This window comes from Rattus rattus, chromosome 16 (assembly GCF_011064425.1).
Source record: "Rattus rattus isolate New Zealand chromosome 16, Rrattus_CSIRO_v1, whole genome shotgun sequence".
In the NCBI taxonomy this organism is placed as follows: domain Eukaryota; kingdom Metazoa; phylum Chordata; class Mammalia; order Rodentia; family Muridae; genus Rattus; species Rattus rattus.
Genome location: NC_046169.1, coordinates 17,039,112 through 17,052,814, shown reverse-complemented (window position 1 = coordinate 17,052,814; position 13,703 = coordinate 17,039,112). Strand labels below are relative to the sequence as shown.

Below are 13,703 nucleotides of genomic sequence, written 5' to 3'. Positions count from 1 at the left end.
ACCCAGAGGTTTCCAGTTATCATAATTAATGGAGCTGGTAATGGTTCCCAATAAGTGGACAGGTAGAGAGATTAGCCAGAACCATGCCTTAGGCTTATAATCAGCCCCCCACCCTGGGCCCCTGGCCCCTTGGCAGGAAGATCAAACTCAAGTGCCGAAGAGTCAAAGGTCAGCCGGAGGGGCAATTCAAGTTCAGGAAGTTTGGAGGAAAGTAGTATTCGGTGGCCTCACCTCAGCCCTGCAGCATTTAGATCCAAGCAACCGCTAGAGCCATGGGAGTGTGCCCAGGAGCTATGATCTGTGGTCCCAACTCCCATTACAACCCCAAAGCCAATAATGGTTGTGTCAACAAAGCCAACAGCCAGAGACTAAAGCCCAGGGCCCTATGACATCGCTGGAGTCCACTGGGAGCCAGGATGGCAGAGTCTGAGAGGTCCTGTCACCCCCAACTCAAACTCGATGGTCCCTGGAGATTTACGTGTCGCATCTGTAGGGTCTTCAGCATCCTAGGTTGCTCGTCATGGAAGGCTGTGGTGGGCCTGGTGGAAGGAAGTTTTCTTCTCTAGACACTCTGCTCTTTTGGGTACTAAAACTCTTTGTCCCTCTAATTTCATTCCCTGGCCCTGGTGACAGCTGAGTCAGAGACAGGCTACTTCCCCTGGATTCCTAATGCCTCCCTTGGGGGCTGCTCCTTGGCTGTATCCATAAGTCTCCCAGTAAGTCCAACCTCCCCACTCCTAGGGCGGGGAGTCCCGGGCTAGGCCGGAGGCCGGGGGAGGGGGTGGACTTTTGGCCCGTCTCTTCCCTCCATCACAGCCAACAGCTGCAGAGCGGAGCAGGCTTGGCTCATTCCTCTGACCTGCCAGGAAGCAGAGCCTCCCAGAGACCGGGCAGAAGCAATCAGACCTGACCTCCAGAAGACAGCAGACAAGAACCGCAGCTGGATGAGCTTCCCTTCAACCTTCTCCCTCCTCAGTCTTCCTTAGCATCTCACCTGGAGGAGTCACCTCTATCCCAATCCCTGGGGCTCAAGCCCCCTTGGGGGACCTGCATCCCAGCATGTCGATAGCTGTGGAGACCTTCGGTTTCTTCATGTCAGCCCTGGGACTGCTGATGCTGGGGGTGACCCTTCCAAACAGCTACTGGAGAGTGTCTACCGTCCACGGGAACGTCATTACCACCAACACCATCTTCGAGAACCTGTGGTACAGCTGTGCCACCGACTCCCTGGGAGTCTCCAACTGCTGGGACTTCCCGTCCATGCTGGCCCTCTCTGGTATGGGGTGAGGGAGGCTCTAGGGGACAGAGAGAGGTTGGGGGGGCTTAGGTTGGAGAGATCCTCGAGGAAAGGGTAGAGGCAAGGATTTCAGATGAAGCTCTTGGTTCTGGACAGCTCCAGCAAATGGGTGTTGCATGACCCAAAATGGATCCGGTGAGAGTGTTACACATGGTTCCCTAATGTGTGATTCTCGACCAGCTAAGAGAGGCTTCCAGATGTGATTCAGGCCTTTGCTAGCTCGAGGCCTCAGGCAAGTGATGGGAGGAATTTGGTAGTCGCCATCTGCAAGCTGAGAGTAATCATGGTGCCGGTGCACGGGTGGTCACGAGGCTCCCAGGCAACGTGCAGTGCAGGCGCGCACGGGATGTTGACTGAACCTTAGTGGTTCATTCTGGGAGGGGTTGGCTTAGTTGGCAGGAGTGAGACCAAGACTCCATCTTGTCCGTTGAATGCCAGCCTCTGTAGCTCCCCAAGCAGCTACAGTCTGGGGGTCTACCTGCCCTGCTGAACTCCAGAGGGCTCTGGACTTAGCTCCAGAAGGGAGCTACTAGGAAGTTGAAATGGATGCTGGAGAAGTGATTATGTGGACGTGCATTGTGTGTTTGGGATTCAGAATGTGTTTTGTTGTTGTTTTGTTTTGTTTGATGGATGGTCTTACATGGCTGCAGCCTGCAGCTCTAACTTGGGCTCAAATTGCTACCTTCTCCTGACCCTTTCTTGGTCTCCTGCACAACACTTCCCTCCTTCCACTGCCGTCATTTCCCCCAAGGGATCCCCAGACATACACAACACATGTACCAACCCAAGCCAAACAGTAGCTCCCCAAACTGATTATGTGTGTATGCCCACACCATCACCTCTCTGGCCGGCATCCACTAGTCATCCTAGTCCTCCCCGCGCTACAAAAACTATGAGTCGATGACCATGAACCTTCTCTGGTTGCTCCTGCCACTAGATTCTGGTCTTGCTTTTCTAGGCGCCCAGCTGCAGGTGATGAGTGGGTAGGGGAATCTGAGATCTGCCCAGGGTGGGAAACAGAATGCTGTGAAATGGCCTCATATCTGGAAGGTACTCTGGGCAGATATTGTATCTAAGTGAATCTCCACTTTCCCTAACTCTCCCGAGGTAGCGAGCTGCGTGGACCTCTGACTGTGCCCCGCACCCAAACCTTTAGAAAAGCTGCATCAATTCTGGGCCACAAACAGGGCAGTAAGGGCCAGAGGGGACCATGCATAGAATCAACTCAGCACCCAACCAGCCTGCTGCATCCCTGGTGTGCAGAGGGCATTCTGCTGTGACCTGGGCCACCTGGGTGACCTGCTCTTCGTCTGTAAGAGAACTTGGAGGAAAGTCACATGCGAGTTTGCTGGGGGGTGATGGAAGGGGTTATGTTCTTTGGTTTGGATTGGGGCACGCGCCTGTGTGTGTGTGTGTGTGTGTGTGTGTGTGTGTGTACACATTGTTTTGAGACATGGTGTTGCTATGTAATCCGATCTCCGACCTCATTATATAGCCAAGGCTGGTCCTGAACTCGAAAAGATCCTCCTGCATCAGCCTCCCAAGTGCTGGGATTACGGGTGTGTGCCCCCATACCTAGCTTTTCCTGCTATGTGGACCCTTTGTGTAATGCAATCTATACTTTTCAGATGCGTTTACACGTTTGCCTCATTTTGTCAAAGCTGGACCACTCTGCAAAGTTAAGCAGCCTGCCTAGAGGCAGGGGAAGTGGAGAGGAAGCTGTGATTTCAATTTACTGCGTCAGAGTTGAGGGCCAGGTTATTCTTCTGTGGTCTGCTGAGTCCCAAGAGGGATCTCCCCACCACCCCCCATTACAACCAGTAATTAGTTTAACCAGAGATTAAACTAAGAACTGTATTTGTACTAAACGAGCATGCCACCACTGAGCTACCCTCTGTCCCTCAGTGGAGGAGTCTAGGCCAGTGTTATTCCACTAAGAGCCACCCCCAAGCCCTCACTGGGTAATTGCAAGCAAAATGCTCTACCTGTGAGCTACAGAATTAACCTTCTTTTTATATTTCATTTTGAGACAATCTTGCCGAGATGCCCAGGCTGGCCTTGAACTTGCAGCCCTCTTACCTCAACCTCTTGAGTGCTTGGTGATTTCAGGCATAGCTCAACAAGCCAGGCCTAACAATCAATGACTTCATACCCGTGCAACCTCTACACTATGGGGCCACTCGCTAGATTCACATACCCATAGGCCCTTCAGTCATCCTTCCTTCGTCCATTAGTGTTCTCTTCTCTGCACATTAAGAACTGGTGGGAGGGGCTGGAGAGGTGGCTTAGAGGTTAAGAGCACTGACTGCTCTTCCAGAGCTCCTGAGTTCAATTCCCAGCAACCACATGGTGGCTCACAACCATCTGTAATGAGATCTGGTGCCCTCTTCTGGCCTGCAGTCACATATGCAGGCAGAACGTTGTATACCTAATAAATAAAACTTTAAAAAAATAATTGATGGGAGAACTCTCTAGAAGGTGTGGCTAGGAGTCATAATGTCCTCTCAGAGAACTTTGTCCCCCCTCCCTACTTCTTAACTCCAGGCTACTTCATCTCTTCCTGGCAGAGACCCAAGCCTTTTGCCTTCCATACCACGTGTGCTATGGGCCCCACCCAGAGGAGGGGTACAAGGTTCCTGAGAGTGGCAACCATCAAAAACAGGAGGGGGAGCCAGCAGCTTCCCTCGGCTTTGAGAAAAGGGAAACCGAGGCACCAAAAGATTATGAGATGAACTGACTGGGATGGGTTCCTAGGCCCAGGTTTCCTATCTCCATGGCCCTCTACCCTCTGCCCTGAATTATTGCTGCCCCCTGCTGGTTACTCTTGAAGAAACTCAGCTCCAACCCAGAGTGTCCACGGTGTTGGGTATGGTAGCATAGGCCTGGAATCCCAGCAAGCCCAATGCTGAGGCAGGAGGATCGAGAGTTAGCTATGCAGCAAATTTGAGGTGCATCTAGTCCATATGAAACCTTGTCTCAATAGATGGATGGATGGATGGATGGATGGATGGATGGATGGATGGATGGATGGATGGATGGATGGACAGACAGACAGATGGACAGACAGGCAGGTGGGTGGTGGTACACACCTCTAATCTTAGTGCTTGGGAGGTAGGGGCAGGTGGATTTCTGAGTTCGAAAGGCCAGCCTGGTCTATTGAATTCCAGGACAGCCAGGACTACACAGGGAAACCATGTCTTAGGGGGTAAGGGAGAAAAAGGAAGAAAGGAAGAAAGGAAGGAAGGAAGGAAGGAAGGAAGAGAAAGGGAGAGGATGGGAAGTCATTGAGCCCTCACTTGAGTGTCTAATCACTTCTCCAATCATTTGCACTTCTGCCTTAATTGCATGAAGCCTAGGATCTCAGGGAGACTAGGATGTGTGGGCTGGCGAAGGCGAGGGGAGGCCTTCAGTTCTATGCCTATGGGGACCACCATCCACGCTGGGTAAGACTTCCTGTTGTGGCTACTTTGGGGTCAGTCATCCTTCTGCCAGTAAGGGTTCATTACTGTCTGCCAGGTGGCCTGATGAACTTGCTGGTTCCCCTCAGGTGACATTTGGTGGTGTCCTATTTTGGTTTGTTCTTGGGACCTCCAGAAGAAGGGACAGATGCTGTTTACCTTCTCCCAGGGGAGGGACTCTGGTGACACATGGGTCGCATCCCCAGTACCATATACACCAGGCCTGGAGGTGTGTACCTGTCACCCAGCACTGTCGAGGCAGAGACAAAAGGATCAGAAGCTACGGTCATGCTCAGCTACCTCAACAAGTTTGGGGCCAATCTAGACCACATGAGGTAGAGTCAGGCTGCAGGGCGAGAGAAGAGGCAAGAAGGAGCGAAAGGGATACAGAGGGAGGCTGGAATGGAGCCTGAAGTGGGAGGGGCTAGGAAGTTTAGGAACAAGAGACGTGCAGGAAAGCAGGAAGGAAAAGGCTGACCGCTTCCCCTGCTGTATACTCCAGGCTACGTCCAGGGCTGCCGAGCTCTCATGATCACCGCCATCCTCCTGGGCTTCCTGGGCCTCTTTCTAGGTATGGTGGGGCTGCGCTGCACCAACGTGGGCAACATCGACCTCTCCAGGAAGGCCAAGCTGCTGGCCATTGCAGGGGCCTTCCACATCCTTGCTGGTAATGAGGGAGATGGGGCACAGGGTGGGGCTGGGGGGCTTCTCAGCCCAAAGCTCCTGCTCTCGGGATTTGCCTCACTTTCCCCTTTAGGTTGATCTCAGCCCTCTGTTGCTCAGCTCTGCCCTCTCTCCACCCTTCTATACTCTGCAGATCTCTAGACCACAACTCAGTGTCAGAGAGTAGGGTGGTCTCTGCTCCCAACTGAGCCAAAGCCCAGGCAGACCTGAGAGACCACTTCCTTCCAGAGCTTATAGCTGGCTGAGGGATCAGTCAGGGAATGTACACACACACACACACACACACACACACTATACACACAGCATACACACATATATATACATACACATAGCATACACATATACACACATACACAGCATACATAGCATACATATCTACACACACATATATACAGCATACATGCACACACATATACATACACATCACACATACACAGCATACACACATATATATATATATACACATACAGACACACACATACACATACATACATACATACATATACAGCATACACATATATACACATTCATATACAGCACAGCACACAAATACACAGCATACACATATACACACACCACCCATACACACAATGTACACATACACACACCTATATACACACATAGTCACACATATACATGCATACATACACACATATACACATACACACATATACACATACACATGACATACACACACATATATATATATACACATACAGACACACACATATTCAGCACACACACACAATCATACATACACACTTCATACACATACATACACACATATAGACACACACACATAACACACATACACAGCATACATAACATACACATATTTATACACATACAGACACACACATGTATAGCACACACACATATAATTACACACACAGCATACACATATATATATACATACACACATATACACACATACACACACACACAATCACACATGCATAGGAACAATGTAAAGATGGCCTAGCACTGTCTGACTTATTACATTTCTGCACACATCCCTCCATGATAAACTGTGCAGGGCTGGTGAGAAATGGCACTTTGTGATGTCCCAAGATTGAGCCTGAGATCCCCAGAGAGGATGGAAAGAGTGAGCTTCTGAAAGTTTCCCTTTGACCTCCACATGAGCATACACATATATACACATGCATGTATACCACGTGCATACACCACACAATAATGATGGTGAGAAGGAAGAGGAGGAGGAAGAGGATAATATAATATAATTTTTATAAAACCAGGAATGGGGGAGGGTCAAAAAAATAAAATCAGGTGTGGTGGCTATCTCCGTTTTCCAGATCTGAAGGTTTGGAAAGGGCCCTTAGCCAGTGTACTGGAGAGGCGGGAACACTTTTTGGACAGCTGGGCTTTCACGATGGCTGTTGTTACCACCTGGGGGTCATGATCGGGTCATTTTCCAATTATTAAAACGGGGGGTTCTCACGCTGGACGGATAGCAGCAGAGAAATCTTGGACACACAGATGAACCCACAGTTGAAGAAAAACTATTGGGAATAAGGAAACACACCCGTGTGGCAGACACAGAGGAACTCCACAAAGCAGAGAGGGGGTCGAGAAGCCGGAAGGGCCGAGGGTTTTTGTTTTTTTTTTGTTTGTTTTTTTTTTTTTTTCAGTCTGCAGAGTCTTCCTAACTCAGGGTTGGTCAGTTTAAAGAAAGACAGGGTAGCTGATTGGCCCTCGATTGTTGTGTAACAACATAGCCTGATGGGTACTGAACTGCTGAGCCAGTCCATCAGCGGAGGTGTGCTGGCAGGAGACAAGTCCACAGGCCTTTGTTTTAAGCTGCCAAGCTTTTGTCTCAGGTGGAGAAGGGAGGAGGAAGCCCATCATCTTAGACGTTCACCATCTTTATTACCCAGGCACGGTCGTTCTCCCTGTCTCCCAGGGAATCCGTTTAAACCCTAGTCCCTCAGTACCACTGAAGGCCAGCGTGCACGGAGCCCAGGGTTCCATCCTCAGAACTATGTGAACTCCGTGGTGGCTCATGACTGTAATCTCTAAAGGTAACAGGATCAAGGTTATGCCAGGCTACGTGGTGAGTTCAAGGCCAGCCTAGGCTTCCTAAGATCTTGTCTTTAAGAAGAACCCATGGGACTTGTGTGACCTGACGGTGCAGTTTGAACACGGCTGAGGAAAGGAAGCGTTACTTTTGAGTGTGATGCTCTTCCCTGCTCTGTCTCTGCCGGTCTCTTGAGCCCCTCATCGCTCTTGCTTGTGGGGCATGGGATGGGTTTGTGGCTATGAGGGGGCACTTAGGACGTGATCCTCTGACCTTCTCTCCAGGAGCCTGTGGGATGGTTGCTATCTCATGGTACGCTGTCAACATCACCACCGACTTCTTCAACCCCCTGTATGCTGGAACCAAGTAAGGAACCTGCCCTGGGGGGTGGTGGGCTTCAACCCGCGCTCCTCTGGCTGGGCTAGCACTCACTTCCTCCACTCCTCCAGGTATGAACTGGGCTCTGCCCTCTACCTGGGCTGGAGCGCCTCTCTGCTCTCCATCCTGGGCGGTATTTGTGTCTTCTCCACCTGCTGCTGTGACTCCAAGGAGGACCCAGCCCCCAGGTGAGGGGATGAGCGGGAGGAGAGCGTGGAGTGAGGACCACAACATCCTATGACCCCTGTGACCCTGTCTTCCTCTTAATCCCACAGGGTGGGACTTCCCTACAAGCCTACTACGGTTGTGACAGCCCGAGCCACCTCCGATGAAAGTGACGTCAGCTTTGGTAAATATGGCAAAAATGCCTACGTGTAGGAGCTCCGGCCTGGTGGACGGCGTTTCTTGTCCCACTGTCCCCAGCAGAAAACGTCCCCAGGACCTGTGGGAGGACTAGTCTCCAGTTAATAATCTGAGGACAGGCCAAATTTCCAGGCCTCACCCTATGCCGGGAAGCCACTACCCACTCTGGGCACACCTTATCTGGCACTCCAGCCTCTCCCAGGAACAGAAGCTTCAGGGGCAACTTGCATGGCCTCCTACAGCTGGACTCAAGGGGACAGAGGTGTCTGCAGCACGTGACTCTATAGAAATATGTGCATAAATCAATGTATATTGTGATTGTACAGGGGGCTCCTGGGGTCCTGAAGTTACGACCACGGAAGGGGGTCATTTTCAAGCCATAGACTGTCAAGTCTGCCCACTTTGGGGGCTGTGTCATCTAGTGAGACGGTGGGCCAGGATGCTGGGGACGTGGTTCAGTGAGTTTAGAGTGTTTGCTACACAAGTATGAGGACCTGAGTTCAAATCCCCAGTACCCGTGTGAAAAGTGGGCCCTGGACACACTCTTGCAACCCAAGCGTTGCTAGGGAGGGGCTCTGAGGCTCACTGGCGTCCAACCTCACTCCAGGTTCTATGTGAGTTCAATCTCAAGGGAATGAGGTGGAGCACGATAGAGCAGGGTGCTGGGAGCCCTCTTCCGACCTTCTCGGGCACACAGACTTGTGCGTAGAGGACACACGCGTGCGTGCGCGCACACACACATTCTCAATAAAAGGATCTGAAAGGGGGAAATCGCTAACAACTGCTCAGAATCACCCACCTCAGGAGACTGTTAATAGCTGTGAAGCTTCTGGCCGCTGAAAGTTCCTCTCTGTTGACCCCTGACCTATTTTCTCACAGCCTCACAAAGGGGCAGTTGATTTAGAACGGGCGGGCATTGGTGTGTGTGTGTGTGTGTGTGTGTGTGTGTGTGTGTGTGTGTGTGTGTGTTTAAGGTCGATTTGGGGTTTAAAATAAAGGTATTTTTAAAGATGCACTTTTTGCGTGAATGTGTGCACGCCTTCATGGGTTTACCTGCACTGTGTGCCTACAGGTGCCTGAAGGGACCAAAAGAGGGCACCAGATCTCCAGGAACTGTGATTATAGGAGATTTCGCCATGTGGGTGTTGGAAGCAGAATCTTCTGTCAGATCTTAGCTGCTGGGCCGTCTCTTCAGTCCCTTACCAGAGATGAATAATACAGGCGGAAGCTTGAGGGTCCAGAAAGAGGAGCTCCTAAGAAAATGTTGTCCAGCCGGGTTTGGCAGTGCGAGCTTTTAATCCCAGCACTCGAGAGGCAGAGGAAGGTGGATCTCTGTGAGTTCAAGGCCAGCCTGGTCTACAGATTGAGTCTAGGACATCCAGGGCTACACAGAGAAACCATCTTGAGAAACAAAATTACAAAACCCCAAAACAAAACAGAAAAGAAAAAATGATGCCCAAGATTATGAATATTGGTTGGGGATTTAGCTCAGTGGTAGAGCGCTTGCCTAGCAAGCACAAGGCCCTGGGTTCGGTCCTCAGCTCAGCTCCAAAAAAAAAGATTATGGATATTGGCATTTTAGTAAGTCCCAGAGAACAAGACATCAAACTATGGTACAGGCTCCTCGAAAGGGAGTCCCTGGGACAGTGTCTTGTCTGTTTCACCTAGGCCTGAGTATGCTCATCAAGAATGGACTGGGCCTTGGTTGGGGACTTAGCTCAGCAGTAGAGCGCTTGCCTAGCATGCATAAGGCCCTGGGTTCGGGTCCCCAGCTCAAAAAAAAAAAAAAAAAAAAAAAAAAAAAAAAAAAGAATGGACTGGGCCTGACATTGTGGAAAAGCTACAGTATCTTCCAGAAAGAGGCTCTGAAGGTCCGTGTGTAACATAGCTGGTTGGCATGTGTGGGCAGCTTAATGCGAGACTTTTGGGGACCAAGTAGAGCTGGTACCTGATTAACTTTTTAAAAATGAGTCTGGGTGTGCTGGTGCACCCCTGTGACCCCAACACTTGGGAGGCAGAAACAGGAGGATCAGGAGTTCAAGGTCCAGCCTGGGCTACATGAGACCATGTCTAAAAAAAGGAGCAGAGCTTAATTAAGAGCTAGCTCAATTGGTGAAGTGATTGCTTTTCAAGTCCGAGGACCTGAATTCTCTTTCCAGAATCAAAGTCAAAAGGCTAGGTAACTGGGCAGTGGTGGTGCACACCCTTAATCCCAGCACTCGGGAAGCAGAGGTTCCAGGCCAGCCTGCTCTACAGAGCAAGTTTTAGGACAGCCAGTACTATATAGAGAAATCCTCTCTTGAAAAAAAAAAATTTAAGAAAAAGGCTAGGTGTGGTGGCTTGTGCTTGTAGTCCCAGCCCTGGAGAGGAGAAAACAGAAGCTCGCAGGTTGGCCAGCCTGGCAAGACTGGTAAGCTATGGGTAGAAATGACAGCACGTGTCAAAGTGTTGGAGGAAGACACATTTGCTCTCTGTTGTGCTAACACTGTAACCAAAAGCAACTTAGGGAGAAAGGAGTTTATTTCAGCTTCTAATTCCCGGGCACAGGATACTTGGACTTTCCAGTAATAATTTTATAGCCCAGGCCCACTTGACTAGGGATAGAAACGCCCATAGTGGGCTGGGCCCTCCCTCATCAATTAGCAGTTAAGAAAATGCCCCCACAGAGGTGCCCACAGGCCAATCTGATCCAGGCAGTTCTCCAATTGAGACTCCTTCAGAAAATGTTGGCTTGTGTCAAGTTAATAGCAGAAGCTAACTAGAACACCCACAGTTGATCTGCACACACACCCAAGTACACATTTACACACACACACACACACACACACACACACACACACACACACGGAAAAAGAAACGAAAATGAAGCCACTACACAGAAAAACCTTGAGAACTGGGGACAGGCTTCAGCTGAGCAGGTGTCCCCTGCAGCACTTTCTGGTGACCTGGGTCTGCCTCTGGGCTTTGACAAGTGGCCCTTTCTTTTTCCTGTGACTGAATCCACACAGCTACCTCGACTCCCCTGCCTGCCTCTTCTCTTCCCTTTCTTTCAGAAAACCTAAACCAAGTTGCACAACTAAGCACTTAACAAGTATTGAGCCTGACTGCTGGGAAGGGTTCCCTTTTCTTCAGCCACTCTGTGGTCACGGAACTATAAGAGACCAAGGGAAGCTTTTCTGTTTGGTTTGTTTTTCTCTGTGTGGTCCTGGCTGTCCCAGAATTTGCTCTGTAGACCAGGCTGGCCTCGAACTCAAGAGATCTGCCTGCCTCTGCCTCCTGAGTGCTGGGATTAAAGGTGTACTTCATCACCGCTCAGTCCAAAGCCCCATTTTTATTTATTTTTCTCTCATATATCACATCCTGACAGCACAGTAGTTTCTCCTCCTTCCCCTTTCTCCACCACCTTCTCTTTCTCCCACATCCACTCCCCATCAACCTTCCCTCAGAAAAGAGCAGGCCTCCCAGGGACAGCAACTAAACACTGCATAGCAAGCTACAAGGCCAGGCACAGATTCTCACATCAAGGCTGAATGAGGCAGCCCAGTAGGAAGGAAAGGGGCCTGAAGACAGGCAAGAGTCAGAGCTCCCACAAGAACACCAAGCTGCATAACTGTCTTAGTTAGGGTTTCCATTGCTGGGAGGAGACACCATGACCAAGGCAACTCTTATTTAAGACATTTCATTGGGGTTGGCTCACAGCCTCAGAGGTTCAGTCCATTATCATCATGGCAGAAGTGTGGCGGCATCCAGGCAGGCACGGTGCTGGAGGAGCTGAGATTTCTACATATTGATCCGAAGACTATCTGATATATGTTTTGGTTGTTGTTGTATTTTAAATATGCTTGGCCCGTGGGAGGTGGCACTATTAGGTCTTGTTGGAAGAAGGGAGTCACTGAGGGGGTGGCTCTGAGGTCTCATGCTTAAGGTCTGCCCAGGGCAGTAGAAACCCTCCTCTTGGCTGCAGAGGACCTAGGTCGGACCCATACAGGCTCCCTGATCTCTGTGGGCCCAGGAGTCCAGGTCAGTTGATTCTTTAGGCCATGTTCTTGTGATGTCCTCGAACAATCCTTCCTCCTCCTCCAGCTTGTCAAGGGCAATTTTTTAAAGAAAACATTTATGTATTTATTTATTTATTTATTTGTGTGTGTGTGTGTGTGTGTGTGTGTGTGTGTGTGTGTGTGTGTGTGGAGGGGGAGGGAGAGGGGGGGAGAGAGGGAGGGAGAGAGAGAGAGAGGAGGGGGGGGAGAGAGAGAGAGAGAGAGAGAGAGAGAGAGAGAGAGAGAGAGAGGGAGGGAGGGAGGGAGGAGAGGGAGAGGGCACACGCATGTGAGAGTCAAAGGACAACTTGTGGGAGTCACTCCTAGGGATCAAACTCGAATCATTAGACTCAGCCGCAAGTCATAAGTGCCTCCACCCATTAATCCATCTCACCAATTTTATCGAGAACTTGTCTCACAAACCTTGGAAAAACCTTGCTGGATCTCATTAGTAGCTAATTAAGGTCATTTGTTCAGCAAACACTTAGGACCACGCCTCTGTGTGCTAGCAGGGTAATTCCAAGGATTGGGTGATTACAGCCTGTAAGCCACTTAGACAAGCAGTGAGTCTGGGATCCTGCAAACACCACTCCCGTCTCAGCAGCCAGCACCAACCAGTGCTGGAACCTCTAAGCTTCCCCTGTGCTTCCCAGGAACGTCTTGGTCTTATGCTGGCAATAATTCTCCAAGCCCCACTTCTGACGTCCTAAGTGTCCCTGCACACTAGCAGCATCAGGGACAAGAGACAGCCTGACTGGTCCCACTACATCAAAGTATCAGAACTATCTGTGGTTTCCTCTCACAGCATTTTGTAACATTCCTCAGCCCTCGCCCCACCTGTCGGGTCACTCAGTCTTTGAAGCTAGCTCAAAACGGAAATTACTTAAAGGGTTGCTGACAATCTGTAATCTGACAAGCTGTTCTGGAGGCAGAAGCAGGAAGGTTACGAGTTCAAGGCCTGCTGGAACTACAGAGTTGCATTCAGCCTGGACAACCTAGTGGGATCCTGTTTCAAATTATGAAATAAAAAGTGAGCCGAGGATGTAGCTCAGGGACCGAGTGCTTACCCAGAATCCTCCGATTGAGGCCTACAGGTGAGTTTCAGCAGTTGAGTGCTTACCTAGCCTGTGCCTTGAGTTCCAGAAAAGGCGGGGGGGGGGAGAGGGGAGGGACAGAAGAGAGGAGGGAATGGAAGTGGAGGAAAGGGAGGAGAAAAGAGATTAAAAAATAAACTCAGAACCAGGGAAAAAATGAAAATACCCCCTTTCAAGCCAGGCACAGTGATACACAACTTTAATCCCAGCACTCAGGAGGCAGAGGTAGGTACATCTCTGAGTTCCAGGACAATCTGATCCACAGAGTGAGTTCTAGGACATCCAGAGCTACACAGAGATCATGTCTCAAAACACCAAAACAGACAAGCAAACAACAAACCCACCTCCTTCCAAACT

At 50.1% G+C, this 13,703-nt stretch overlaps 1 protein-coding gene across 2 annotated transcripts; it reads left to right on the top strand.

The window, feature by feature from the left end:
• Positions 1 to 434: 434 nt before the first annotated feature.
• On the top strand, positions 435 to 9,184 carry Cldn15 (claudin 15). 2 transcript variants are annotated; one of them, XM_032886580.1, is made up of 6 exons: positions 435 to 716; positions 817 to 1,276; positions 5,258 to 5,422; positions 7,759 to 7,840; positions 7,924 to 8,040; positions 8,128 to 9,184. In XM_032886580.1, the coding sequence occupies exons 2-6, from the start codon at positions 1,060 to 1,062 to the stop codon at positions 8,228 to 8,230; spliced, it is 684 nt and encodes a 227-aa protein (XP_032742471.1). In that variant the 5' UTR covers positions 435 to 716; positions 817 to 1,059; the 3' UTR covers positions 8,231 to 9,184. The 2 variants fall into 2 exon arrangements, with proteins under 2 accessions (XP_032742471.1, XP_032742470.1); XM_032886579.1 differs by lacking the exon at positions 435 to 716 and having other exon boundaries at positions 794 to 1,276.
• Positions 9,185 to 13,703: the final 4,519 nt, after the last annotated feature.

Coding starts and splice junctions, on each gene's coding strand:
- Cldn15 (XM_032886580.1), top strand. CDS start 1,060: ATGTCGATAGCTGTGGAGACCTTCGGTTTCTTCATGTCAGCCCTGGGA. Junction 1,277..5,257: donor GTCCATGCTGGCCCTCTCTG/GTATGGGGTGAG, acceptor TGTATACTCCAG/GCTACGTCCAGGGCTGCCGA. Junction 8,041..8,127: donor AAGGAGGACCCAGCCCCCAG/GTGAGGGGATGA, acceptor TTAATCCCACAG/GGTGGGACTTCCCTACAAGC.